At 37.3% G+C, this 26,190-nt stretch overlaps 2 protein-coding genes and 1 pseudogene across 8 annotated transcripts; 1 reads left to right on the forward strand and 2 right to left on the reverse strand.

Annotated features, from left to right (window-relative positions):
- The first annotated feature begins 4,079 nt into the window (after positions 1 to 4,079).
- Positions 4,080 to 8,668, forward strand: LOC109004510 (coproporphyrinogen-III oxidase 1, chloroplastic). The gene is made up of 8 exons (XM_018983072.2): positions 4,080 to 4,868; positions 4,963 to 5,038; positions 6,187 to 6,281; positions 6,709 to 6,792; positions 7,601 to 7,688; positions 7,792 to 7,916; positions 8,001 to 8,099; positions 8,222 to 8,668. The coding sequence occupies exons 1-8, from the start codon at positions 4,257 to 4,259 to the stop codon at positions 8,288 to 8,290; spliced, it is 1,248 nt and encodes a 415-aa protein (XP_018838617.1). The 5' UTR covers positions 4,080 to 4,256; the 3' UTR covers positions 8,291 to 8,668.
- A 45-nt stretch (positions 8,669 to 8,713) lies between these two features.
- LOC109004508 lies at positions 8,714 to 21,139 on the reverse strand (annotated as a pseudogene).
- A 257-nt stretch (positions 21,140 to 21,396) lies between these two features.
- LOC109004511 (probable RNA-binding protein 18) lies at positions 21,397 to 25,485 on the reverse strand. Of its 7 annotated transcripts, none has more exons than XR_004798601.1 (5): positions 25,101 to 25,485; positions 23,830 to 23,922; positions 22,315 to 22,388; positions 22,066 to 22,192; positions 21,397 to 21,947 (listed from the first exon to the last, which is right to left on the reverse strand). XR_004798601.1 is itself a non-coding variant. In XM_035686807.1 (5 exons), the coding sequence occupies exons 2-5, from the start codon at positions 23,830 to 23,832 to the stop codon at positions 21,628 to 21,630; spliced, it is 513 nt and encodes a 170-aa protein (XP_035542700.1). In that variant the 5' UTR covers positions 23,833 to 23,922; positions 25,284 to 25,485; the 3' UTR covers positions 21,397 to 21,627. The 7 variants fall into 7 exon arrangements, 5 of the variants coding, with proteins under 5 accessions (XP_035542700.1, XP_035542699.1, XP_035542701.1 ...); XM_035686807.1 differs by having other exon boundaries at positions 21,397 to 21,936; positions 25,284 to 25,485; XM_035686806.1 differs by having other exon boundaries at positions 21,397 to 21,936.
- Positions 25,486 to 26,190: the final 705 nt, after the last annotated feature.

A 26,190-nucleotide genomic window follows, 5' to 3' on the forward strand; every position in this document is an offset into this window, starting at 1 on the left:
TGAGAGTTGCACATTTAAAATCACCAAGTTTATAAACACAATTTTTTACATAAATATTATCAAGTTTATAAGCAACATAATAATAATAATAATAATAATAATAATAATAATAATAATAATAATAATAATAATAATGCATGTTGAAGTTACAATCAAATATAATTGTCCAATATATGCATGGCAGCATGAGTATAATGTCGTACGGTATGTAGTAACTAAAAGTCGATGAATCCAAATTTATTTGTTTAATAAAAGAATCGGATAGAAATAAGATTATTAAGTTGTGTAGTATAGGTTAGATTAATAAACCGATCGACGTTGCAAATGGAGATCTACAGGGCAGGGTAAAAATGATAAAAACGTAAATAAGATAGAGATCAAGTAATAATGCAATATGAAATAAATAATTTGGTTTCACTCACCAATTACATGCATGCTAGCTAGCTAGCTTTTTCTAATTTAATTTGGACTCTTCTCCATAAATATATAAATGATAACATAGCTAGCGTTATTCTTAACAAGACATACTATTCATTGGCTGCAATTTTATTTTTTTTTTTAAAAGTGGCTCTTTAACCACCGCTGCTTTGTTGATGGCTCCCGCTAGTGTATTTCATGTGTTTTTTTTTTCCTTTTTCATTGGCTACAATTTTTTTTTAAATGTGGCTCTACAGCCACCGCTGCTTTGTTGAGGGCTCCCGCTAGTGTATTTCATGTGCCTTTTTTTTTTTTTTTTGCTTTTTTTCACATGTATTTTTTTAACATTTTTCAATAATTTTTTTTTTTTAAATAGACAACATCAGTAAAAAATATTTCTTTAATTACCAAATAAAAATAAATATAAAAAAAAATTTCCAGAGGAAGGCAGCATGAAGATTAACATTTTCCAAAAACAATTGTATCTGCCTAGTATATATATACGTATGAGCTTATGTGACTATGTCATACTGCACACACGCCAACTCATCTAAAAAGGTCAGGGTCATTTTTTGTCAACACACTAAAAGAGTTCAAAACCTTTAGAAGATGAGAAAATATATTTGCAACTGTGAATTGTACAATCGTCGCGTAATCGTTTTAAAAGAAGTGAATAAAATATAGGACCCACATGAAAAAAATTAATTTTTTAATAGTAGACCTCACTCTTTTTCAAAGCGATTACGCGACGTTTACACACTTCACGGTTGTATGTATAATTACTCTTGAAATATACTGCACAACAAAAGATTTTTAATGGCAATTTTTGTAATTATAGTAAGCTATATGTACTTTTTTGTAAAACTGAAATCCTAAAAGGACACAATTGTAATAATAGTCAGTTACATAGGAGTATATACGAAATAAAAAAGTGTCCAAAAAAATATTATTCATTATTGTTCATATGAGGATGTGTGCTTTTAAGATGTATGAGAGAGAGAGAGAGAGAGAGAGAGAGAGAGAGAGAGAGAGAGAGAGAGATGGCTTTTGGAGCGAAAGTGAGGGGACACCACACCCAGTTTGACTTCATTTATTTGACTGGAAGCAACGTCGTTTAACTCCTCATATATTCTTGAGTTACAAATTGAATGTGATTCTTTTGTGCAATTGAACTGCTTATTTTGTTCAACTAATTAATCACACATTCTTAATTTGAAAATCGAGTTTGATTTCTCTTTATAGCTGAACCACTTATTTTGATCATGATATTACCATTCAATCGATAACAGACTAATGTCTTGATTTATTTTTTATTATATATAGAATCAAGGGATGGCCAAAACCTTCACTTTGATGAATGAAATGGTACACCATGCCTCTATTTTATGAACAAGAGGTTTATCAATAAGCGAGGGTGATTGCCACTACACATTCTCTATGAATATATAAGAGGTCTGTTATGTTGGTCTGCAAGCCTATTGTCATTGTGCACGTAGCCATGCCTTTGGTATCTAAGTAAAAGGTATGTTCAGTTTATCATCATCATGGAACGTTGTAACTCCACAACCATATGTATCTAATGTATGAAAGGCGATTTATTCAGTCTATTGGACAATTTTCACTGCCCAATCATGTCTCTAATATATGAAAAGTGAGTTTGTTCAGTGTTAACGTCGTATTTCGCAAGCCTTTGAGTTAAGTTCCGACAACTCAAGTATTCAGAAATGGGCCTGCAAAAGATAAAGGGAGAAGACAATTAGGGGAGGGCAACCTTGGGGCCATGGAGTCTTTGATGCCAAAGTTAGTAAATATTTTTGGAAGTTTGTAATAACTGAAAGAGTCTAGGAATTAGGAAGTTTTCTCGAACCTGGAGCTTGCTATTTATACAGTGGGAGGTGCAAATTATCTTTGTCTCCACAGAATTCGTGTCATTCCTACTATTCCGTTTGTCAGAGTCATTTAATGCGAGCATGGCTCTGCAACATCACCATAAATGTGGCTTGTAGCTCGGTAATGACGCCATTAATGCAACGTGGTCTCCAGGCTTCACTTCCATCCCTTGCAAGTCATAGATGTTCTGATGTCAATGGATCGAGGGCCTTCCGCATTTCTCGCCGCGTCTCATGCCAGTCCCTAAGTTCAGAATGTGGCCATGCGATGTCAAGCTGACCTGTCCTATCGGTTACTCAACTCATTTTCCTGGTAGACACCCTACTCCCTATACGGTCCTTGGGCCGGGTACAAGATCGAGGCCCAATGGGACTTTGTGAGGTGGGAAAAATCCCCTTACATTCAGTTTGTAAGGCAATTGAGGTTTGTTCGCGTACGAGCTCATTGCCACTATACAACATGCATCTCTGATAAATGGATAGAAGTGCAATCCATGCAACTTCAAGTGCATTTTTTCATGATATATATCGTTCGACTTCAGTTAAGTTATTCGTGATAAAGGCAACCTTAGGCCTCTAAATATATGGCTCAGACTCGTTATGAACTTCATTAACTGATCTCCATGACGGATATATGCTTATCATTCTTTCTTTTGTAGTCTGTATGAAAGATATACCCTCTCTATTGTTAAGATCATATGATTTGATTAATAAGAAAAGTTTAAAATTAAATTCTCCTACCAATTAAATCATGTCATATCAATGATATGAAAAATATGTCTCACACATCTCCTCGTAAATATAATTTTCCAACTTATTTCATCTAGAGCATTGATTTAGCTAGCTTGGAAGTTGGAATGTAGGTTGGATCTCATTGTTTTTTTTGGACTATTTTAATTTTAAAATGTGTTTTTTTTTAGACTTGATCTCGTTTGTTTTTATAAATAAAATGAAATGAATTAATATAAAAATTTAAAAAATTATAATAATTAAATAAGATGAAATAGAATGAATTAAGAGAAATTTTGAAAACAAACGAGGCGTTGACATCTTTTTGCAGTTGAAGTCCAAGTTGGTTCATATTGCATTTTAGGCTTGTTGAACCGACCCATTGGACTTTGGGACCCCAACTTTGCCTTGATCCTGCAGTGATCCATTCCACGTGAAACACCACATCACATGTCTTATATCTGCGTGCAAGACTTTTTGTCTTAAGCTGTGAATTACACTGTTGGTCGTGGATTAGATAATAAGTTTAAATGGATAAATTGAGATAAAAATTAAAAATTATATAAAATATTATTTTTTAAAATTAAAAAAATTAAATTATTTATTATATTTTATATCAAAATTTAAAAAAATTATAATAATTAAATAAAATAAAATAATATTTATATTCAAACCTAATTAGTCATCAGAGAAGAGATTAGTCTGCTATGTATCGTCTCTCTTCCTCTCATGACTGATGTAGTATTAAATAATTTAAAATAATTTATTATATTTTATTTATAAATCTATTATCTAATATAACATAAAAAAAAATAATAAATAGATTTTTCTATTAATTAAAATAAAACTATTATGATTATTTGAATTCAAAAGGGCTGGCTGGAAGGGAAGGGATACAATGGGCGTGGCTGTTGGTAATAAAAGTTTGTTGTTAATGGGTTCGAAACTTCCAACTTCGAACAGTATTGCAGTGCTGTTGTAGCCTGTTGTTTTTTTTTTTTTTGGGAGGGACCCACAGTATTATCCTATTGGTTCACAGGGCTTATCAATATTTTAGAGTCACCCTCTCTATCTTTCTCTCTTAACAATCTGAGACCGAAGCTTCATCCTCTGTTAGTAGACCTGTAGCAGTTTGCCGATGAGTAGAGACTAGGGAGAGTCGAAATCAAAGACCTACCAAAAAAAAAAAGAAGAAATCCAAAGCCAAACCAGGGAAGAGCGATGTCACCTGCAACAAGTGCCATTGCCGCCTACTCATCTTCCTCTTACGCTCCTTTCAATCTTTCCCCTCTCACCTCCTCATCATCACCCACTTGGGCAAAACCTAAATCAAATTCCCACCTTTTGCCCGTAGCACATCTAACTAGTACTAGAAGAACCCTCCTACGCTTCCCTTCTTTTTCGTTTAATTCTGATAAGCCCTCTCTCATGATTCCTTCTGCCATCTCTATTGAGAAGGAAACCCCAGAGACCCACCGCCCTAGCACTTTTCTCCGCGAATCTGACGATGTTCTCACCACCCTCTCTTCTTCTTCATCTTCCGTGCGGGCCCGCTTTGAGAAGATGATTAGGGACGCACAGGACACCGTCTGCGAAGCCATCGAAGCAGTTGACGGAGGTGCCCACTTCAAGGAGGACGTCTGGTCGAGGCCTGGCGGCGGCGGCGGCATCAGCAGGGTTCTACAAGACGGCGCAGTTTGGGAAAAGGCTGGGGTTAATGTCTCCGTTGTCTACGGGGTCATGCCTCCCGAAGCTTATCGTGCCGCTAAGGCCTCCGCTGATGATCAGATCAAGCCGGGTCCCGTTCCCTTCTTCGCCGCCGGAATTAGCTCTGTACTACATATATATCTGTTGCCTTTCTAATTGATGCTCCTTCCTGATCCATTTGTCTATATACGAAAATGTTTGAATTTTCTGTCGTCTTCAGGTTTTACATCCGAAGAACCCATTTGCCCCAACATTGCATTTTAACTATCGGTATTTCGAGACTGACGCTCCCAAAGGTAAACCTTACTTCCCAAATGGAAATGTATTTTCTTGAATCGCTCGTGCTCTTTCATGTTCGGAATAAACCATGCTATTCACCTGCATTTTGCATAGAGTTTGCTAGTACATGTTTCTGTCTGAACCTACTACTGTCAGCCCCGCGATTATATCTTCTTCCTTGTTATCAAAACCTTTTATACCATTTATACTCGTCGCTTAGTTTTTTGCGTTTCATTCGAGACTATTAGACTGAATTACCGCGATTTCAACTTGAATATTTATCCTAAGAGGGCAAAAACAGACAGAAGCAATGAGAACTTCCGAGGGAAATTTTTTCCTTTGGAAAGAAGAAAGTACAAGCAGTTTATATATATGAGAAGATTAAAGTAATATAGAGCCCGCTTTAACTGTTTTTCTCCTGAAATCAAGGAAGAAATATATTTTTTTGAGTTTGTAGGCATTATGATTTACATTAACTTCAACTACAGATTGTCAGATCACTTTGTGGAGATACAAGATGGAGGTCAATATATCAGTATTCTCTGCTTTGAATTCTTCTCTGTGGTTATTTCTTGCACGAGGTTGTGTTGTCTTTGTCTTCAGGTTATACCAACTTGTTGATGGGAAATTCGATCTCTCTTTTTGGGCTTTGCTCAGAGAGGGGGATTTCTAGATTGGACTCGTGTGCATGAAACAACTTGAACACTTTAATTCTGATGTCAGTTGACTGAGTTACTTGAAAAAGTGCGCTAACTAGCATTCGCAAATTTATCCTGTAAGATATTTTTATGGGTAAATTATGCAAACCACCTGGGGTTGTTAGTTTTACTTATTTCTAGTTCATAATCATTACCCGAAGTTACTTTGGTTGGTAATTCAGTATGAAAATTGAATTTTTTCCTAAAATTTTAATGGCACATGAATGTTAGAAGGGGAACATTTGTTATATGGATCACAAACCTCAGGAGGCAAAGTGTAGTTTTTTGAAATAAAAAATTCCCTGGCATTTCCCCAAACCTTGGGGGAGTGTAACCCACCCTCTTCGTCTTTCCTCCCGTATATCTGAAAACAGGCATACATGTTTGTTTCCCTAGCCATGAGTGTTCATTATTAGTATCACGATACCTTGTATTGATTATTGATACTTCACTGTGACTTCTTGTAGATGCCCCCGGAGCACCAAGACAGTGGTGGTTTGGTGGCGGAACCGATTTGACTCCTGCCTACATTTTTGAGGAGGATGTGAAGCATTTCCATTTGGTATTTGATTAAAACATTTGACCTTAATTCATTCCCTTGTTTGAACTATTGGGCAGCATTCATAAAACAAATCATTTTCTTTAGAAATGCATAGATTAAAAAAAATTGAATAGGTAGTCTATTTGGAATGAATTGTAAATGGAAACTTACTTTTTCTTTATGTAAGAAAAGTAGCTAGTTATGTTTGAACCTTTGGAATTTTGCATATTAAAAATCCATCGTCTGCCTGAAGGTGTATCGGTGTATCACCTCTTGATTTATAGTAAGCTCTGATGTTTACTTGTTCATATATGACAGTCTTAAGAAGAATTGCACGTATTGTTTGATTTGTATCTTCAAGAAATTCTTAGAAGCTCTAGAAGTTATGTTTTTTTTATGATAAGACATCAATGGATTTGGGCATATGCTTATTTGCATATTTCTGCAGGCTCAGAAAAGTACTTGTGACAAATTTGATCCTACCTTCTATGCTCGATTTAAGAAGTGGTGTGATGATTATTTCTATATCAAGGTATTTTCTTTCTAAAGCATTTGACCTCTATATCTTAAAAATGGTGCTGGTGATGATTGAGTTTTAATAATTCTTATTTTAAATATTGCTAACATCTCATTACTAGCAAAACATGTTCTTGAACTCATGTTAACAAATTGGATTGACATCTCAGTCTTCGTGTGACGTCTGGAATTTAAATGTGTTATATGGCCACAAGTCGTACACAATGCAATCCTGACATTTTGCCCTTGAGGATCTGACCTAGCCAAGTATATGGATTGTTTTCCCCTATATATATCTTGATTGCATGGAAGAATGAGACCATTTTGGGCCAACCTTTCAGTAAAACAACAAGGGCTAACATGCTACCTTTGAGGGCACTCGAAGTAGATAATTGAGAAGTGTTCAAGAAACAACTTGGTAGGACTACTTACAGAAAGAAAAAAAAAAAGATGGTAGGACTCCGATATATCGAATGGATTTTTTTATGTTGTTTGTGCATTGAACAGCTGATCAGTAAATACATTCATATATTGTGTTTGCCTGGATGAAACATGTGGGATAGGAATATAGGTACATCATTAATATATGGAGTTCCATTGTCCATCATTATCAAAGCCTATAGTATTAGGTAGATCTTATTATCATACGCATGGATTCAGAAAGAAATCTCACAATTTCTGACTAAACTGGATCTGTCAACTTGCCCAATCATACTCCCTGTATGATTACTTATAAAAAAAAGTTATACTCCTTGTATACTTGGATTTCACCATTTTTGGGATTGCATAAAACTTAATTTACTTACAAAGAACTGCTTTAGCAGCACCGTGGTGAGAGACGGGGACTGGGTGGAATATTTTTTGATGATCTAAATGACTATGATCAAGAGATGCTTCTTTCCTTTGCCACAGGTAATTACTTGAGAATTTTGAATTGATGTCTCATTATGTGGGTTTATCTTTAGTTTTGTGCACATCAATCCCCTTCGTGCTCACATCTATTGTTGACTTGTAGAATGTGCAAATTCTGTGGTTCCTGCTTACATACCAATCATACAGAAAAGGAAGGATATGCCATTCACAGACCAGCACAAGGCATGGCAGCAATTGCGAAGGGGGCGCTATGTAGAATTCAATTTGGTATAACATTGGGCCCTCAAGATGTTAGACGTGTAACATTTTTTCTTAATGAGGCCTTCCTAACCTCTTTCATTATCTATGAAGGTTTATGATCGGGGAACCACATTTGGACTGAAGACAGGAGGTAGAATTGAGAGTATTCTTGTTTCTCTCCCTCTAACTGCTCGGTGGGAATATGACCATGTAAGTTTTTTTCTCCAAGATCTCTTTTTAAAATTTGGATGAGGTTTTATATATGATGCTACCAGGAAGCAAATGTTATATGCTCATAATGGGAGGATGCTTTTGTTGTCCGATGTGTGCAGCAACCGGAAGAGGGAAGCGAAGAATGGAAACTATTAGATGCCTGCATCAATCCAAGGGAATGGATCTAACATTATTTAAAAGAATATATCTCTCTCCCTACCTTCCTTTTCCCTCTCTGTTCTCGTTTCAATCAATGTTTCGTTTTTGCTCTGATAGGAGTTAGGGCCCAATGTCTGTGACCAGATATAATTCACTAGAAGTAAAAGGTAATGTAGATTTAAATCATATACTATATGAGTATGGCCTTTTTGTAAGGGACGAAAGAAAATCTTCTAGTGAATAAATGTTAAGGTGACAGGGTTTAGAAATTGCTAGTGATTGCATAAATTCTGTAATCCTATGTTGATATCAAAGGAGATATAAACTTCAGCTTTAAAATTTTTGTAAGCATTTGTTAAGTGAAATTATTGTGCTCGTGTATATGAATAAGAACAGTTCATCAGCAAGCACCATTATTAGTAGTCATGAGGAAGAATGACTCAATTGCAATATGAGCTTTTAAACGGTGGATTTCCCGAACTACTTCCCCTTGCTGCATATAATGGAGTTTACATTGGTTACATATTATACAGTTTTGGCGATCCAAAAGAAGTTTTTAAGTTTACATCAATTTTAAAACTGTCACCCCAAATGCAATGCCAAGAAAAGTTGCAATGGCAATTCCAAAAATGCCAGCTAGAATGCCAGGAACAACCAACGAACTCCAACCTTTTGCCGTGGCCATTCCGCATGCAGTCGTAGGACCTCCAACGTTGGCATTTGATGCCAAAAGTAACAACCTTAAATCAAAGCGAAATAGCTTTCCTAATCCAAGGATCACGGCAAGATGAACTGCTATTTGGACTAGAGAAAACATAAAAATACTCGGTGCCGTGTTTAAGACATTCCATATACTCCCACTAGCACCAATCACAGTAAAAAATACCTGTTTCTGAAATGAACAAAAACATGTTACTTATGAACAGGGCAAAGGCTAGGTGCTTAGCCAATAGAGATAAAAAATCTGTTCAGAATGCTGAAAACCAAACTAAATTCATAAACTGACCTGCATGAGTAACAAAGCCATAGCCTCACCGGATGGTGCAAGATAACCAAACTGTGTTTGGAAGTGCCGTGGCTAGAATAACAACAATCGCTGTTATGGCTGGGAGGCTGCCCCCTTGGATTCCAAAAACCTTTGTGATATAAGTGCCAGTCTTACAGATGACAAATGATACAGCAAGCGCTGTAGCCATTTGTAGCACAGGCAGTTTGTTGCCAGACTCGGATTCCACCTCTGTTGCAGCATCTGCCAAAGTTCTACCTTTCATTACATGTCATTGTTATGGTGATACAATTACATAATTTACATTCACCTGCTACTGCCATTTTTTGTCAACTTAAAATTATTAGAAGCGAGAACAGAATATGAAATCCTTGTATTTCCCCTTTTTATAGATTAGTTGCACATGTACCCAATGAGTTTCAAACCCACAACCTCACTGTCCACCAAGTTCTTACAAGAAGAGAAAGCACATGTATAAAATATAAGGGAGATGAACCAACAACTCTACCATCATGACAGAATCGCCATCTAATTTACAGTTCATAATTTTGCTCACCATTGGTCGACTTGGAAGTCTCAGGGGGTATTTTAGAAGCTAATGCAAACAATGTCGTAAAATATGCAGCACAAATAACATTATCTGCAGCTAATCCAGCAGCTAAAACTAATGCAGAAACACCAAGGGCTTCAGAAATGGCAACGTAATTGACAGCTACACAACATATAAAAAGAACAAAAACAAGGAAAGTGTTACTCATGACAGGGAATTCTAATATATATGTATAGCAAGAGAATACCACAACCAAATAGATATATCTTGTGAGTATTTAGGACGGTGTCAACAATGGTTTTTAATATTTCTGTAGCTCAAGAAACTTGAAAGCAAAGTACCACCACCAATGTGTCTGCCCATGAGTGCAGCTGCTATTTTCCAACTATCCTGACCAAGTGATCGCATTGGCATGGCACCAACACATATGCTACTGCTGTTCCAACTGTTGTTGCAACTGCCATACAAAAAAGAACAAAAAGAAAAAAGAAAAAAAAATATCATGTCAAGACTCCAAAGCACAGAATGCAAATAAATAAAACTAAAGCATAGCATGGTTGAGTGTATTGAATGATTAATCTATAGATGTTAGTATATTGCCCAACTGAAGTGTCACGGTTCTCTATAATCACGGAGAAAGAAATGTGCAGAGACCAACCAACAGGTCGATAAAGAGAGAGATATGATTTGGCCACAAAAAGTGAAACATGGATTTCAGAAGGAGACTTTCGACAGATCATAGTTGCATGGGTGCCTTCGGATCAAAAGTTGATTCATTTCTTCCCATGCCAGATAAATTATTTTAAAGGTACTTCCCAGCCAAGTTAAATCCTTTTTTTTTTTATAATTTAGAGCACCTAAAGAACCAAAGAAGCGTACTTAAGAACATTTGGAACAATATCAGTGAACTTGTTACAGAGCCACAATAACATATTTAGAGAAACCAAATCAGGAACTTGAAGAGACTTGAAAGCTGAGGTGGAACATAAAATTTATGTAGAGTCATTGTTCAGTTACTAACATCTGTCAAGCATGGTCCACTTAGGACTTTGGACCTAAGTCTCCAATCAGCTAGCATAAGATGATATGAGGAAACTAGAAGTCAAATTAATTTGAATAGGAAAAGCTGCAAGCCTTAAATGAAAGAAAAAGGGTGACAATCTACTTATTCAACCTGCACTTCTGATCTATTCTATGCTGAAGTATATAATTAAAATTAACCTCCAAATATTTACAACGTAACCAAAACATTCATTTATAAACCAAAATGCCTGCAGTAATCAAGCAATGCATTGATCAGCAAGTCATTTTAAAAACCAAAGATAGCAAAGACCAAGAGCCAGTTGAGGTTAAGTAACAAGCAACATATGGTTATTCCATTATTTAGGGCTTTGCAAAAACACCATCACTCTGACTCCGCTCTGATCGGCATCATAGTCAGAGTCGGACTTGGGCACGATCAATTTGTCAGAGTCAAAGTTGGAAGTCCAAACGGTACTCTAAAAAAAATCCTACTTTGACTCTTAACTACGATTTCACCTTTAATTTAAAAACAATTCATCACAGGTTCATATCTTAAAAGGTATCACTTTAGTAAATGATACTCTAACAGCTCAATGAACCAGCGCACGTTTACCTAAGTTATCCCAATGTCAACTGTCAAGCGTTCGAGCCTCTCTCACCCCATTGCCATCCATTTTCAATTTGCTTTTGAGTTAAGACTTGCAGTGACGATTTATAATTCCAAAGCTGTGACATTTGTAAAGCCATCACTAAGTCACTATCGGGTACTCGAGAAATTCTAGAGTCCTAGACATAAGCATCACACTCTATACATCTATTTAAAAACATGTTATTTTACTTTTTTATCCGCGTAATGAAAATGATTCCAGACATATTTGTAAGTAAAATATGATAAAAATATAAAATAACATTTTTAAGTGGGTGCATAAGGTGTGACGCTTATGAATAGTACTGCTCTCGAATACTCAAATCTACTTCGCTTTGCACTTAGGGTTAATATCACTCAATTAACCGTCCTCACACTCACAGCCTCATCTCCCTCTCTCTCTCCCTCTCTCTCTCTCTCAACTTAGGACCTCAGATTCATTCTCCTTGGGCTGAAAGCCCTTGTTATTTCCCAATATTTTGCTTGAATGTTTTATCTTCTTTTTTTTTTTTTTTTTTGATAAGTAACTCAAATGTTTTATCTTCTTGATCCTGAAATCATCATCATCAACCAGTTCCCACAAACTCTCTCTTTCTCTCCATACAGATGGAGAGGAGACACTCTGATTTAGCTGAACTCAACTGCTTTGACTTTTTTCTCCGAAACTCTAATTAAAATTACCAAAAACATCATTACAGAGTTTTTCATTTTGGAGGTTTTTGTTTTTGTCGTCTATTTTTTCCTACATGTATTTTGATCTTCTTTTGTAGATCTTTCTTGATTTCTTAGTTATTTCAACCGTAGCTAGTGAAAGAGATTTGAAAAAGAACTCCTGTTAGCTGAGTTTGATCAAGATTCCGCTGGATTATAAAACCCACCATGCAGCAATTAAGGAGATTGAGTATGTCAATTTTGGATACTCTAGTGGCAGTGCCCCAGTTGAAAACGAAGGCTTTGAGTTCATGGGCTGCTATGCAGGACACCTATTTTTTTATCAAGGCACTTTCATTTTGTGGATTCTACATTGAATTATAGCTCACGGGTACCAATTATTCTTCATGGGTTTTATTTGGTTGTAACTATTCGCCATTTTTTGTTTGTTTGTGGGGAATATGAAGGAAAATTATAAGAATTTTCTAAGCTCATTCTTCTTCTTCTTCTTCTTCTTTTCCGTTTAGTCGCCTCCCCAACTCTGTAGAAATTCCAGCTCCAACGACTCTGACATCATTGGTGAAGTCAGCTGGAGTTAAGCTTGAGCCGGAGTCCAAAAACAACACCAACTTTAATTCTAGTTGGAGTTCGGATTTGTGAACTCCAACTCCATTAGAGTCGGAGCTCCATCCTACCATTATTGGAGACGATCAGTTAATTAATCAGTAATAATCCTACTTGTGCAAACAGACCACAGCCTATTGCTTATCATAGCACATAACAAAATTCCAAGAAACAAACCAGTGACATTCTCTCTTTCAATATTTAAGAGACGTACAGCCATGTCTAACAAAGAAAACTAACATATAAGTACATTATAGTCCACACTTCTATATGAGTAAGTATTACCTGAGCCCAGCAAGAAAGCCAAGAGAAGTGTCCCGGTTGACTTTATCACACGGCGTAGGTCTGCTCTAAACAATAACAATGGTACAGCCATTGAGAGCAGAAACTCCAGCACTACAGAATACAGCTTCATTCGCAATAATCCCCAAATTACTTGCTGCAAGTCCTACCAAAATGCTCACTAAAGCGCCACTCAACGTACTTCCGATCTTGGTCTTCTCCGACCTACAGTTCCAATGAAAACGTACTTTTTAAGTTCTCTCTCGAGTAGAGTCCATCTCCCAGAAAATGCAACAGTAAATTAAAATTTCAAATAATATCTCTCTTTCTCAAGAAAACCAAAATTCCTCATTAGGTAAATTGATTCGGCTGAAGGCATTTTCCAAAATTCTCTCTCTTTTCTCTTTTTTTTTTTTTTTTTTTTTTTTTTTTTTTTTTTTTTTTTTTTTCAGCAAGTAGTAGATTCATTTCAAAAACTAAAACTGTTCCTTACATCACAAAAGAAAAACAGATAAATCAAAGCCAAACACAGAAGGTTAAACATTTTTTTTAATAAGTAATCAAATATTATTAATTAAAAATGGGCACCAACTACCAGTTACAAAAGTCAATATGCCTTATCTACGAAGGCGCATTAGAAACTAAAAAATCATGAAGATTCATGTCATTAAAATCTACAGCAATTGTCTAAGTACAAAGAGTCCTAAAAAAGAAAATTCTAAGCTCCACCATAGATCTCTCTGTCTTCAAATGTCCGCTCATTGCGCTCCTGCCATAAGCACCACATGATATAAGTCGGAATCATTTTTCAAACCGCTTTACTCTGTTAAACACCTCGAATGGAGGTCCAGCACGCCACCATTTCCACCATAGATTCTGGCATCACCCACGCTAAATCCATTCTTTTAAACACCTCATGCCAGAGAGACCTAGCAACCTCACAATGTAAAAGTAGATGATTTACCGACTCACCCCCACTTTTACACATGCATCACCAATCTGTAATGATTATCCTCCTCTTTCTCAGATTATCCGTAGTGAGAATCTTGCCTAAAGAAACTGTCCACACAAAGAAAGAATCTTTGGGAGGAGCCTTGTTCTTCCAAAGTCTTCCCCAAGGAAATTGTATCACAGGTTCATGTGTGAAAACCGTATAAAAAGAATGAACTGTGAATACCCCTCTGCCTATAGGAATCCACCACAAACCATCTTCATGCTGGATATACAAATGACACGAATACAACAGACTACATAAATCTACAAAACTCTCCACTTCCTAATCTTGTGCCGTCCGGATGAAATTGATATTCCAGTGTGTACTTCCACCCGAGATTCTCATAGCCTCCGCCACTGTGGCATCTTTGTCACTTGCAATCAGGAACAGTATAGGAAACAAATCTTGAAGAGCACTGTTACCACACCAAGCATCTTTCCAAAATCTGATCCTGGACCCTGTACCCAACTGAAACCGAGTATGATAATAGAAGGCCTCCTACCCTCTTCTTATATGTTTCCATAGCCCCACTCCATAAGAGCCTCTAACTTCTCTAATACACCAACCCTCCCTAAACCACCGTATTTGTTATCGATCAATACTTTCCACAAGGCTTCCGATTCCTTAATATAACGTCACAACCATTTTCCAAGTAACGCCCTGTTGAACAATCTCAAATTTCTAATATCCAACTCTCCACTAGAGATAGGACGACAAACATTTTCCCACTTGACTAATGAAATTTAAATTCCTCTCCTAAACCACCCCACAAAAAATCTCTCTGTACCTTCTCAAGTCTTCCAGCCACACTTGCCGGTATAGAGAATAAGGATAAGAAATAGGTAGGTAGATTAGAAAGTGTACTCTTGATAATGTAATCCGGCCCTCTTTCGACAAGTACATTCTCTTCCAACCTGCCAATCTCCTCTCTATTTTTTTTAATCACTGTATCCCAAATCGAGCACGACCTCAAATTTATACCCAACGAGAATCTCAAGTACGTCATAGGAAGAGACGCTATCTTGCACCCCAATATCCTAGCCAACTCTCGAACATTCTGGACTCCCCCAATCGGCACCAACTCGGATTTATCATAGTTCACTTTTAAGCCAGATACAACTTCAAAACAAATAAGCAACGCCTTCACAACACGCAACAGATCTGGATTAGCCTCACACATAATAAGCGTATCATCTGCCAACCTCCTACAACACCATTAGCCAAGATCATTCTACTTAGTACCTCCATAACAATAACAAAAGTAGAGGAGATAACGGATTCCCTTATCTCAAACCACGAGAGCTCGAAAAGTAACCCTCTGGGCTGCCATTGATCAACACAGAGAATCTTGCTGTGGAAATGCACCAGCTGATCCAAGACCTCCACCTCTCTCCAAAACCACACCTACCCAATAGATAAAGAAGAAAATTCCAATTAACATGATCATACGCCTTTTCCATATCTAACTTGCACATAATCCTTGAACTCCCATCCTTCAATCTATTGTCCAGACATTCATTAGCAATTAAAACCGCATCAAGAATCTGTCTTCCCTTTACAAATGCATTTTAAGGCTTAGTTATAATCTTCCCCAACACCACACTTAACCGATTAGCAAGTACTTTAGAAATAATCTTGTAGACTCCATTCACTAAGCTAATAAGCCGATAATCTCTAATTTCACTAGCCCCCACCTTTTTAGGTATTAATGCCAGGAAAGTGGTGTTGAGACTTTTCTCATACTTCCCAACCGAGTACAATTCCTGAAACACCTTCAAAAGTTCTTCTTTTATCACCTCCCAACATTCTTGAAAAAATCCCATAGAGAACCCGTCAAGTCCAAAAGCCTTATCTTTTTCCATATTTCTTACTACATCATACACCTCTTTCTCCTCAAATGCCCTCTCCAGCCTAGCTACATCCCCCGTCTCAATAGTGTCAAATACCAAACCATCAAGAATAGGCCTCCACCCCACCTGCTCAGTAAGGAGCTTCTCAAAGAAATCAGTAACATGATCTTTAATAACCTCATCTTCCCTGCACTCCACCCCATCAATATTCAGTACCTCAATGTTATTGTTTCTTCTATGTGAGTTTGCAATTCGATGGAAAAACTTCGTACTCTGATCCCCTTCCCTTAACCATAGTGCTCTTGACTTTTGTCGCAAAGACATCTCTTCTTGTAAAATAATCCTCTCAAGATCTGCGACCAATACAGTTCGTTGTGATTGCTCCTCCTCAGAAAGTGGCCTCCCTGCTTGGAGTCTTTCTAATTCCTAAATTTCCATCCACTTGATCTTTTTATTGTCCCTTATGTGTCCAAAAGATTGTTTATTCCACTCCTTTAAGTCTCTTTTTAAGGCTTTCAATTTGTTCGCAAAAATGAAAATGGGTGTACCATTGAACTGATAAGAAGTCCACCATTGTTTAACCCTCTTCACAAAACTTTCTGATTTCAACCACATATTCTCGAACTTAAAGTATCTATGAATGCCTTCACAATCTAGCAAAATAGGCCAATGATAAGAATTTAAGTGTATCAAACGCTTTTGCCAAACCTCCGGAAAATGACTTTCCCAATCAGGTGAAATTAGAAAGCGATCCAAGCGAGACCAAGTTTGGTTATTTGACCATGTGGTTGGGCCCCCTACGAGAGGAAGGTCTACCAAATTCAAGTCAAAGATACACTATGCAAACTCCACGCTTGTAGGCCTCAATCTTCTTCTTCCTGAGCTTTCACTTGTGAATCTCACAATATTGAAATCCCCCTAATACACTAAGGAAGATCCCACCAACTATGTACCCCTGCTAATTCATCCCACAATAATCTTCTGTCAACGTCTGAATTTGGTCCATATACACCTGCAAAAACCCAAAAGAAATCATTGGACACATTTGTAAAAGAACACGCTAACATATATCTCCTTATATATTCCTCCACTTTCTCCACCACCCGCCTATCTCACATAACCACAATTCCTCCCAATGCCCCTATTGAGGCCAAATATACCCAATCCACATGAATACCGCTCCATAAACTATGCACAATCTTCCTATTAATCATTTTAACTTCGTCTCTTGTAAACAAACAATGTCTGCTTTCCACTCACGAAGCAAGTTCCAAACCCAGTGGCACTTATCTACCTCGTTAAGCCTACGCACATTCCAAGATACAATCTTTGGCTTCATTTAGAAACAGCCAGCCCCTTCCCTTTTACCCTACTCCTACTGGAGCTCCACTCCGAATTCATCGACCATGCCAATTTTTTAAGCTCCCGAATTTTCTTCAGATCCCCATTTCTTTTTGTTGATGTCTAGCTTCCATAGCAGTTAACAATGCTATAAACTGCTCTTCATAACCCTCACAATTAATCCCCACATAATGTTGAATCTCTTTCACCTTGTTTATGACCCAATCTAAGACTTGGTTTGGATAACAGTAGTTTAAAGGAATAGGAATCCCCCTACTATTAATCTGATAATTCTGAAACTCTTCACCCACCGAAATTCCATCCAGGCCCACCTGATCGCAAGCCTCAAGGAGAAAAAATTCATCCTCTATCAAATGCATAAGCACCTGATCACACACCTCAAGGAGAAAAAACTCATCCTCTTCAAAATGCATTTGTAAAGGGAAGACAAATTCTTGATGCGGTTTCAATTGCCAATGAATGTCTGGACAGTAGATTGAAGGATGGGAGTTTAGGGATTATGTACAAGTTAGATATGGAAAAGGCGTATGATCATGTTAATTGGGATTTTCTTCTTTATCTACTGGGTAGGTGTGGTTTTGGGAAGAGGTGGAGGTCTTGGATCAGCTGGTACATTTCCACGGCAAGATTCTTTGTGTTGATCAATAGCAGCTCAGAGGGTTACTTTCCAAGCTCTAGTGGTTTGAGACAAGGGGATCTGTTATCTCCTCTACTTTTTGTTATTGTTATGGAGGCACTAAGCAAGATGATCTCGGCATTGGTGGCTAATGGTGTTGTAGGAGGTTTTCAGGTGGGATTCTTGAGTAGGGGTATTACTACTATTTCTCATTTGTTGTTTGCAGATGATACACTTATTATGTGTGAGGCTAATCCAGATCAGTTGTGTGCTGTGAAAGTGTTGCTTCTTTGTTTTGAAGTTGTATCTGGCTTAAAAGTGAAATATGATAAATCCGAGTTTGTGCCGATTGGGGGAGTCCAAAATGTCCAAGAGTTGGCTGGGATATTGGGGTGCAAGATAGCGTCTCTTCCTATGATGTACCTGGGACTCCCGTTGGGTATAAATTCGAGGTCGTGCTCGATTTGGGATACGGTGATTGAAAAAATAGAGAGGAGATTAGCAAGTTGGAAGAAAATGTACTTGTCGAAAGGGGGCCGGATTACGTTGATCAAGAGTACACTTTCTAATCTACCTACCTATTTCTTATCCTTATTCCCTATACCAGCAAGTGTGGCTGGAATACTTGAGAAGGTACCGAGAGATTTTCTGTGGAGTGGTTTAGGAGAGGAATTTAAATTTCATTTAGTCAAGTAGGAAAAGGTTTGCCGTCCTATCTTTAGTAGAGGGTTGGGTATTAGAAATTTGAGGTTGTTCAACAGGGCGTTACTTGGAAAATGGTTGTGGCATTATATTAAGGAATCGGAAGCCTTATGGAAAGTAGTGATCGAGAACAAATACGGTGGTTTAGAGGAGGGTTGGTGTACTAGAGAAGTTAGAGACTCTTATGGAGTGGGGCTATAGAAACATATAAGAAGAGGGTGGGAGGCCTTCCATTATCATACTCAGTTTCAGTTGGGTACATAGTCTAGGATCAGATTTTGGAAGGATATTTGGTGTGGTAACAGTGTTCTTCAAAATTTGTTTCCTATATTGTTCCTAATCGCAAGTGACAAAGATGCCACAGTGGCGGAGGTTATGAGAATCTCGGGTGGAAGTACACACTGGAATATCAATTTCATCATTTCATCCAGGCGGCACAAGACTGGGAGGTGGAGAGTTTTGTAGATTTGTATAGTCTGTTGTATTCATGTCATCTGAATATCCAGCATGAAGATGGTTTGTGGTGGATTCCTGCAGGCAGAGTGGAATTCACAGTTCGTTCCTTTTATACGGTTCTCACACAAGAACCTGTGATACAATTTCCTTGGAGAAGGCTTTGGAAGAACAAGGCTCCTCCCAAAACTTCTTTCTTTGTGTGGACAGCTTCCTTAGGCAAGATTCTCACTGTGGATAATCTGATAAAAATGAGGATAATCATTACAAACTGGTGCTGCATATGTAAAAGTGGGGGTGAGTCGGTGAAACATCTACTTTTACATTGTGAGGTTGTTAAGTCCCTCTGGCATGAGGTGTTTAAAAGAATGGATTTAGCGTGGGTGATGCCAGAATCTATGGTGGAAATGGTGGCGTGCTGGACCTCCATTCGAGGTGTACAACAGATCAAAGCGGTTTGGAAAATGATTCCAATTTGTATAATGTAGTGCTTGTGGCAAGAGCACAATGAGCGGACATTTGAAGACAAAGAGAGATATATGACGGAGCTTAAAATTTTCTTTTTTAGGACTTTTTGTACTTGAGCAATTGCTGTAGACTTTAATGGCATGAATCTTCATGATTTTTTAGTTTCTAATGTGCCTGCATAGATAAGGCATATTGACTTTTGTAATTGGCAGTTGGTGCCCATTTTTAATTAATAATTACAAGATGAGAATGTGGATCTTTTCCACTATGGAACTCCAGCAAACATGTGGGGATTTTGATGAATGGGATATTTCCAAACTCTAAGTTGGAATGAGCCCATTGCGCAATGGAATGAGCGCATCAATTCTGGGATCAATGTATCTTTACAACTTGCCATGCTTAAAGGTCTTTGAGCAGAAACCGAGTCTCTAGCAATCCCTTCAGTTTCCCAATTTATGGTCTTATAAGGATTATTGATGGAATTGATTGTATTTAGAGAGTCTCTTTCAAGAACAACTTTGTTAATCTTCCTTGTATAAGCTTCTTGTAACCCTATGAAGGCAGCCATTGCTTCCCCTATGTTTGGATCAGCACCCCAATTGTAGTGTGCTACAACAAATTGTAATGTGCCAAGACTATTTTTGCATACTGCTATTGAAGTGCTCTCATCTCTAACTGCCACATCAAAGGTAATAGAAAAAGTATCCTTGGATTCAGGAGGACTCCAACTTTGGTTTGATTCTATGAACTTCAGTTCCTAGGCTCTATCATGCTCTCTATATAGATCTAGAGTTTTTTTTTTTATGTAGTCAACTGTATGGTTTGCAATGTTGTAAGTGATCTGATTCCTTATAAATCATAAGTGATCTATAACTATTGTAGAGAAAAGCTGGAAGTTACAAAATTCTCTTATTTGCAACCGGATTTTTTTTTTTAACAAACACTTTTCCTTCTCTTTAATTTTTTCAAAAGCAAACGTTCAAGTATAGCCTTTTATTTCTTTTCCAACAAGCTTTCCTCATGGTGGGTAATGAAAAATTGTCTGAAAAACCAAACTTGGGATCTGGGACTTCATTTTCTGGCCCAACAAGAACTAAAAGTTCCCATAATTAGCCAGGTGTTCCATTTTCAGGAGTCAAAACAACACAACCTAACTATTTACTAGACTTTTCTATTACTTTCCTCGTCAACCAAATAGAGCATAAAATTATGAGACAGAAGAGGGAAAGGGGGCTTTACCATAAACCGAAAGCGCCGGTGGCAAAGAGAGCGGTCCAGGTACCCTAGTGGTCATTAGGAGAAATGAGAGGTAGATTGGAGTGGGACCGAGCCGTTACAGTGCGAATCGAACAAGGTTTTAAAGGAGGAGATAGAAAGGTTTGGGCTCTATAAGAAGTGAATGATGATGTATCACAGGGTAGTGAGGTGGTCGTTGAGTTCGAGGTTGTGATTTGGCGGAAAGACATATGTGACCGTCTGAAGTAAGAGTGTGGATTGCGGAAAGAGAGAACCTTTGTCGCCATCAGCTGTCTCTGTCTTCACCAGCGAGCGAGCGGGAGTGCATGTGTGAGAAAGCTTGAGCAGACACTGGCGTGTATAAAAAAGAGCAAGCGGTCTGACACAACACATGCACGGAGTTTTTGTGTTGTGTTCATCTCTTGCAAAATATAAACGTGGGTAATACGAAATTTTTACCATTTACAGGGACGGCGAGATATCATCATGCAAGAGCTGACTTGGATGATCCATTTTCTGTGGTGTAATGAGATACTACTTTCGCAAGAATTGTTGCAAATACGGGAGGGATCAAATCTTTTCTGGTACTCTGAAAAGCAAAACTTAAAAGATAAGAAGTCTTGTGCCAGTTAATCGACAACTTCTAACTAAAACTTCCTTCTTCATCTTTCGTATAAGGCCACAAACAAGCCATGCGTTTCACCATTGCTTTTTTAGTCAAAATTGATACAAAAAAGCATTGCATTGATAATGTCACCATTATACAGTATTACTACGACATGAAATCATTCCAATTTCAGCAAATCGATCATGCTAATGCCTCACTAGGTTCCGTGACTGGGTAGTGAGGTTTCGCAGAACTCTCGCTTTGATAAATTTCCAACTCCTAATTATAATTCCCAATTATCTGTTGCCAGAGGGGAGATCCAGCTTTTCACTGCAGGATATGCTTTCCCCCAGCTTCTGCTTCTTTCCACCTGAGCTCTCCTCCTCCTCCAAAGCTTTTAATTTATTCCTGATTGCAGCTATTTTAGCCCCACGACTCATTTGTCCTGAATTACTACCAGAAAGACTTGTCTTGTTTGACTCACCCATTCCTTTGGAAGACTTCTCAGCTGTTTCCACCAAGTATTTCTCACTAGCCAGTCGGACAACCAATGGGCGGCCACAAGCTAATTTCCCATGCATCTTCTCCTTGGCCAATTTAGCTTCCTGCATCCTCACTTTAATGGTGGAAATCAGTACGTGCTTGAAATAAAATCATCCCTTTATCCGAATATGCCCATTTCTGTTTTACTTGTCAAAAATAAAAGATAATACTATCAAAATCAATCAACTTACCTCTTTCGTACTATACTGGACGAAAGCAAAACCCCTTGGTGCTCCACGTTTTGGGCCACGAGTATGCCACAGGAAATCTTCAGATACAATCTTCCCAAAGGGGGAGAACATCTTAATCAGAGCAGCCCTGAAGATTAAAGTTAAAAAAAAAAAAAAGTAAGAGCAGATAGGGAACCTAAATTCTCCGTCAAAATAAATGGTGCAACAAAGAACTCTTAAGCTCTATTTTTTTTAAAAAAAAAATCTTACTCTGTTACTCTCAAATCAAGGTTACCAATGTAAAGTCTGCTTTCACACTTCTCGTCAATAAAACCATTAGGATCCTGCATCGATTCATTACACCTCGTTTAAAAGTCCATAACGCAATGATAGATCATCTTATTATATTATTTGTCATTATTAATATTATTATTATTATTTCAACTCATAGGTTAGACTAGGATCCAATGGGCCTCGAGCCTAATACCTCACTCTCCATCTCATGTTTCTGGAGGAAGAGTTATTTGAGCAAGACATCAGTGACCTAGATCAAATTAGATATGAAACACATGGTGAACCTATACCCACATGCATTAAGCTTGGATATGACAACCATATTGAGCCTTTGCTGGATTCAAATAAGTAATTTTACTTCAAAGTAAATCAAGTGAAAGAACTGTTTCTTTGCATCATAAAGTTTCAGTTTAAAACCTAGACAAGATTACTGCAGTTAAGTTCATAATGACAGAGTTCCACAAATATGTTGAAAACATCTTGTACCTTTTTTTTAAAATAAGCAATCAAGAAGTTTTATTCATAATAATAGGCCAAGCCCAAGTACACATGAAGTATACATGAGAAATACCTATCTATAATGTACAACTGAAAGAAGAAAGTCATGGACATTGAGTCCATTACAAACAATAGCCCCCACACAAGAAAACAATGTTTTAAAGAAAAAAACTTTCAGCTCCTCCATTGTTCTCTCTTGGTTTTCAAAGACATCTTGTACCTAACTGGATAATGCATAAGCACCCTATAAACACGAGGCTTCAAGTATATAATCTAAACCCCACTAGCAATGCCCAACCTTTGAGATCTATACAAGAAAACTTTGAGATTATTCAATGAAGTTCACCACATTAAGTTTCAGCATCTGTAATATATTTAAAAAAATGCCTAACAAAAATTTAGCAATCACCTGGGAGCACAGGAAGCACTTGGCCTTATATCGACGTACAAGGATATAATCAATAAATATTGATGGATCATTTTTTGGGGGTGATGCTCAGATACACACACAACAAGAGAACAATTAGAGTAATGACCTAGGAAAAGTGACACATATACACTATAATATGTAAAAAGACTACTCAATATAAATCTTCCCTAGAATCACTTATAAAGCCTAGTTTCACCTACTAAGTAGCAATGTGAGACTTAGCAACCATGACTACCTTTAGAACTAACCCATTTGATGTGGGTTATTCATGTTCCCAATCTGGGATTGGGGTGTTACATTTAGCTTTAAGAGTGACTACTTCAGTCAGTGAAACACTAGCTACCGGCCAATGCAGATCAGTGCACCAGCCAAAAAAGGGTTCTTCGAAAGGAAAAACAGAAGATAAACCAGCAAAAACATGCATCAACATCCAATTCCCATGGAAAAGAACTCATGATGAAAATATCAAAAAAAGAATCCAATCAGAAAAGTGGTTCAGAATCTTCAGATTTACAATAAAGACAACTTCCAATTTCAAATATAGTAAGGACTTTTGAACCTACCATGAGACCCAGAAGCAATATTATGTCAATGGGAGATATAGTCCACAAGCAAATGAAACCTCCGAAATATTAGATATAGCTGTTTGCATGCACCTGCATGTAAACAAATAAAACGTGATAGAGTTCAATTTTTTCAGACACTTCAAATCATGCTCAAAGACTACATTCTCAGATAACATTAATAAGAGGGAAAAAAAAACTTATTTTCAGCTCAACATATCTAATAACTAAATCCTAGTACCCAACAGCAAAGACATCATTAAAGCATGCATATGCACTATTCTTGAAATTGCAAAGCTAACTGCATTCGATACTTAAATAGCAGAATATGCTCTCCTCTGCTATGGGTTACAAGTGCTTGAGAAAAATGGCAATTCAGCCACATCCACAAATTTATGGTAATGGAGACCAGATTATGAAAACGAAGTAACTATTTTTTAGGGGTTCTACCCGCCCATGCAGGGGCGGGTTAACCCTTCCCCGCCCCCGGGATGTGAGGGCAGGGGCGGGGGCGGACCCCTCATCCACCCACCCTCTCCAATAGTGCCCATGGCCCACTAGGCCCAAAAATTATTTATAGACCAAAAAGTGACCAAAAACACATTTTTGGACCCCAATTATCACATAAATTAAATTGTACATTTAAATTTTTAAATATGACCATAATTTAAAAACTATTAACATGGTTTTTAAATTTGTTAGTGCATATAATATGTAAGTTAATGTAGCGTAATGGAGCATTTATATAGGAGGCCGCAATACAAGAGTCCGCTGGGGCCAGCCTGCCCCCTCACCCCCACTGGGCTTTCTCATGGGTATGGTTTTTCTCTTCTTCTCTCAGTCGAAGATGTCTGAATTTTTACAGGATGACTAAATAGATCATACGCATATGCATGAGACAAAATCAAACCGAAACACCATCTGTTACAAATTTGTACAAGTTCACTAACAAAATCATACCCATATACATGAAACCAAACTAAATCCAAACACAATCTGTAATACATGTCTAGATCTAAAAAAAAAATCTTCCGACGATTTCACAAACAGAGGGTGGGTATAGATTATATGCATATGCATGAGACAAAAATCATACCCAAACACAATCTGTAAGATGTTGAAATTTCTACGAGTTGAGTAAGAAAATCATACCCATATACACGAAACCAAACCAAATTAAAAAAAAAAAATCTGCACATCTAAACAAGAAAACAAAAAATCCCTCAGACGATTACAGAAACAGAGATTGGGGAGATCTCAGAGATCCTTACACCCAGACCCGACGGCTGCCGTTTTCCTCATTTATGTTGAGACCACACACTGTTTTGTGTGATTTTCTGGAGGGTTGCGGTTGGTCGTGGTGAAAACTTGATGGAACAGAGAGAAGGAAGGAGAGATTGGGACCGACTGAGGGAGAGAGAAAGAACGAGAGGGAGGCGGAACAGAGGATTTACCAGACGGAGATAGACGGAGATAGACGGAGAGAGAAAGAGAGTGGCGGCTGTTGTTGGTGGAACCTCTGCGAGACGGCGACGCGGGGAGAGAAGAGGCAGCGTTGTTCGGTCACGGAGAGAGAAAGGGAGATATTTCTGAGAAATGGTGAGGTTGTCGGCGCGGTGGGGGGTTGGGGGAAGAGAAAGAGAGGGGAGAAATAAACTTTTGTATGTACACTATCATTTTATTTTATTATTATAAATTTTATAAAATTTTATATAAAATAAAATAAATAATTTAATTTTTTTAAATTTTAAAATAAAAAATAAAAAATAATATTTTATTAATTATCAATTTTTATTTAAATTTATCTCACCTTATTTATAAAAATAAACTAAACTTTTAAATCTGGTAAATGTTGGGTAAAACGGTGTCGTGTGAAAGTGGGGGAGGAGGAGGAAGAGGAAGAGAAGGAAGGGCTGGGCTTTCCGTCTAAAATTAAGAAGGGAGGGTTGGGCTTGTGTTTTGGATTTTTTTGAAAAATAGATGATCCTACAAATCAGTTTGGGCTTAACAATTGGCCAATAATCTTTTCTTATTTTCTTCCAAATTAATACCAACTCTTCATAAATTTTTAATAAAAATAAACAAAATCTTGAGAAATTAAATTTTAATGTAGCATTTTATTTCCTTTTATTTTGAGTTCTATAAATATTAAATTGAATTGTTATATTTTAGTATAAATCTGTAGTTAGTTATATAATTGTTATATTTCTTTCATTTTTGGATAAATTGAATAGTTTCGAAAATAATTTTTGGATAAATTGAATAGTTTCAAAAATAACCTGAAATTAATAACATTATTTGAGTAGAATTACAACTTCTAATGTACTGTAATTTTTTTTAAAATTTTTTTTAATTGTAAAG

Source organism: Juglans regia, chromosome 16 (assembly GCF_001411555.2).
Source record: "Juglans regia cultivar Chandler chromosome 16, Walnut 2.0, whole genome shotgun sequence".
Taxonomy (NCBI): domain Eukaryota; kingdom Viridiplantae; phylum Streptophyta; class Magnoliopsida; order Fagales; family Juglandaceae; genus Juglans; species Juglans regia.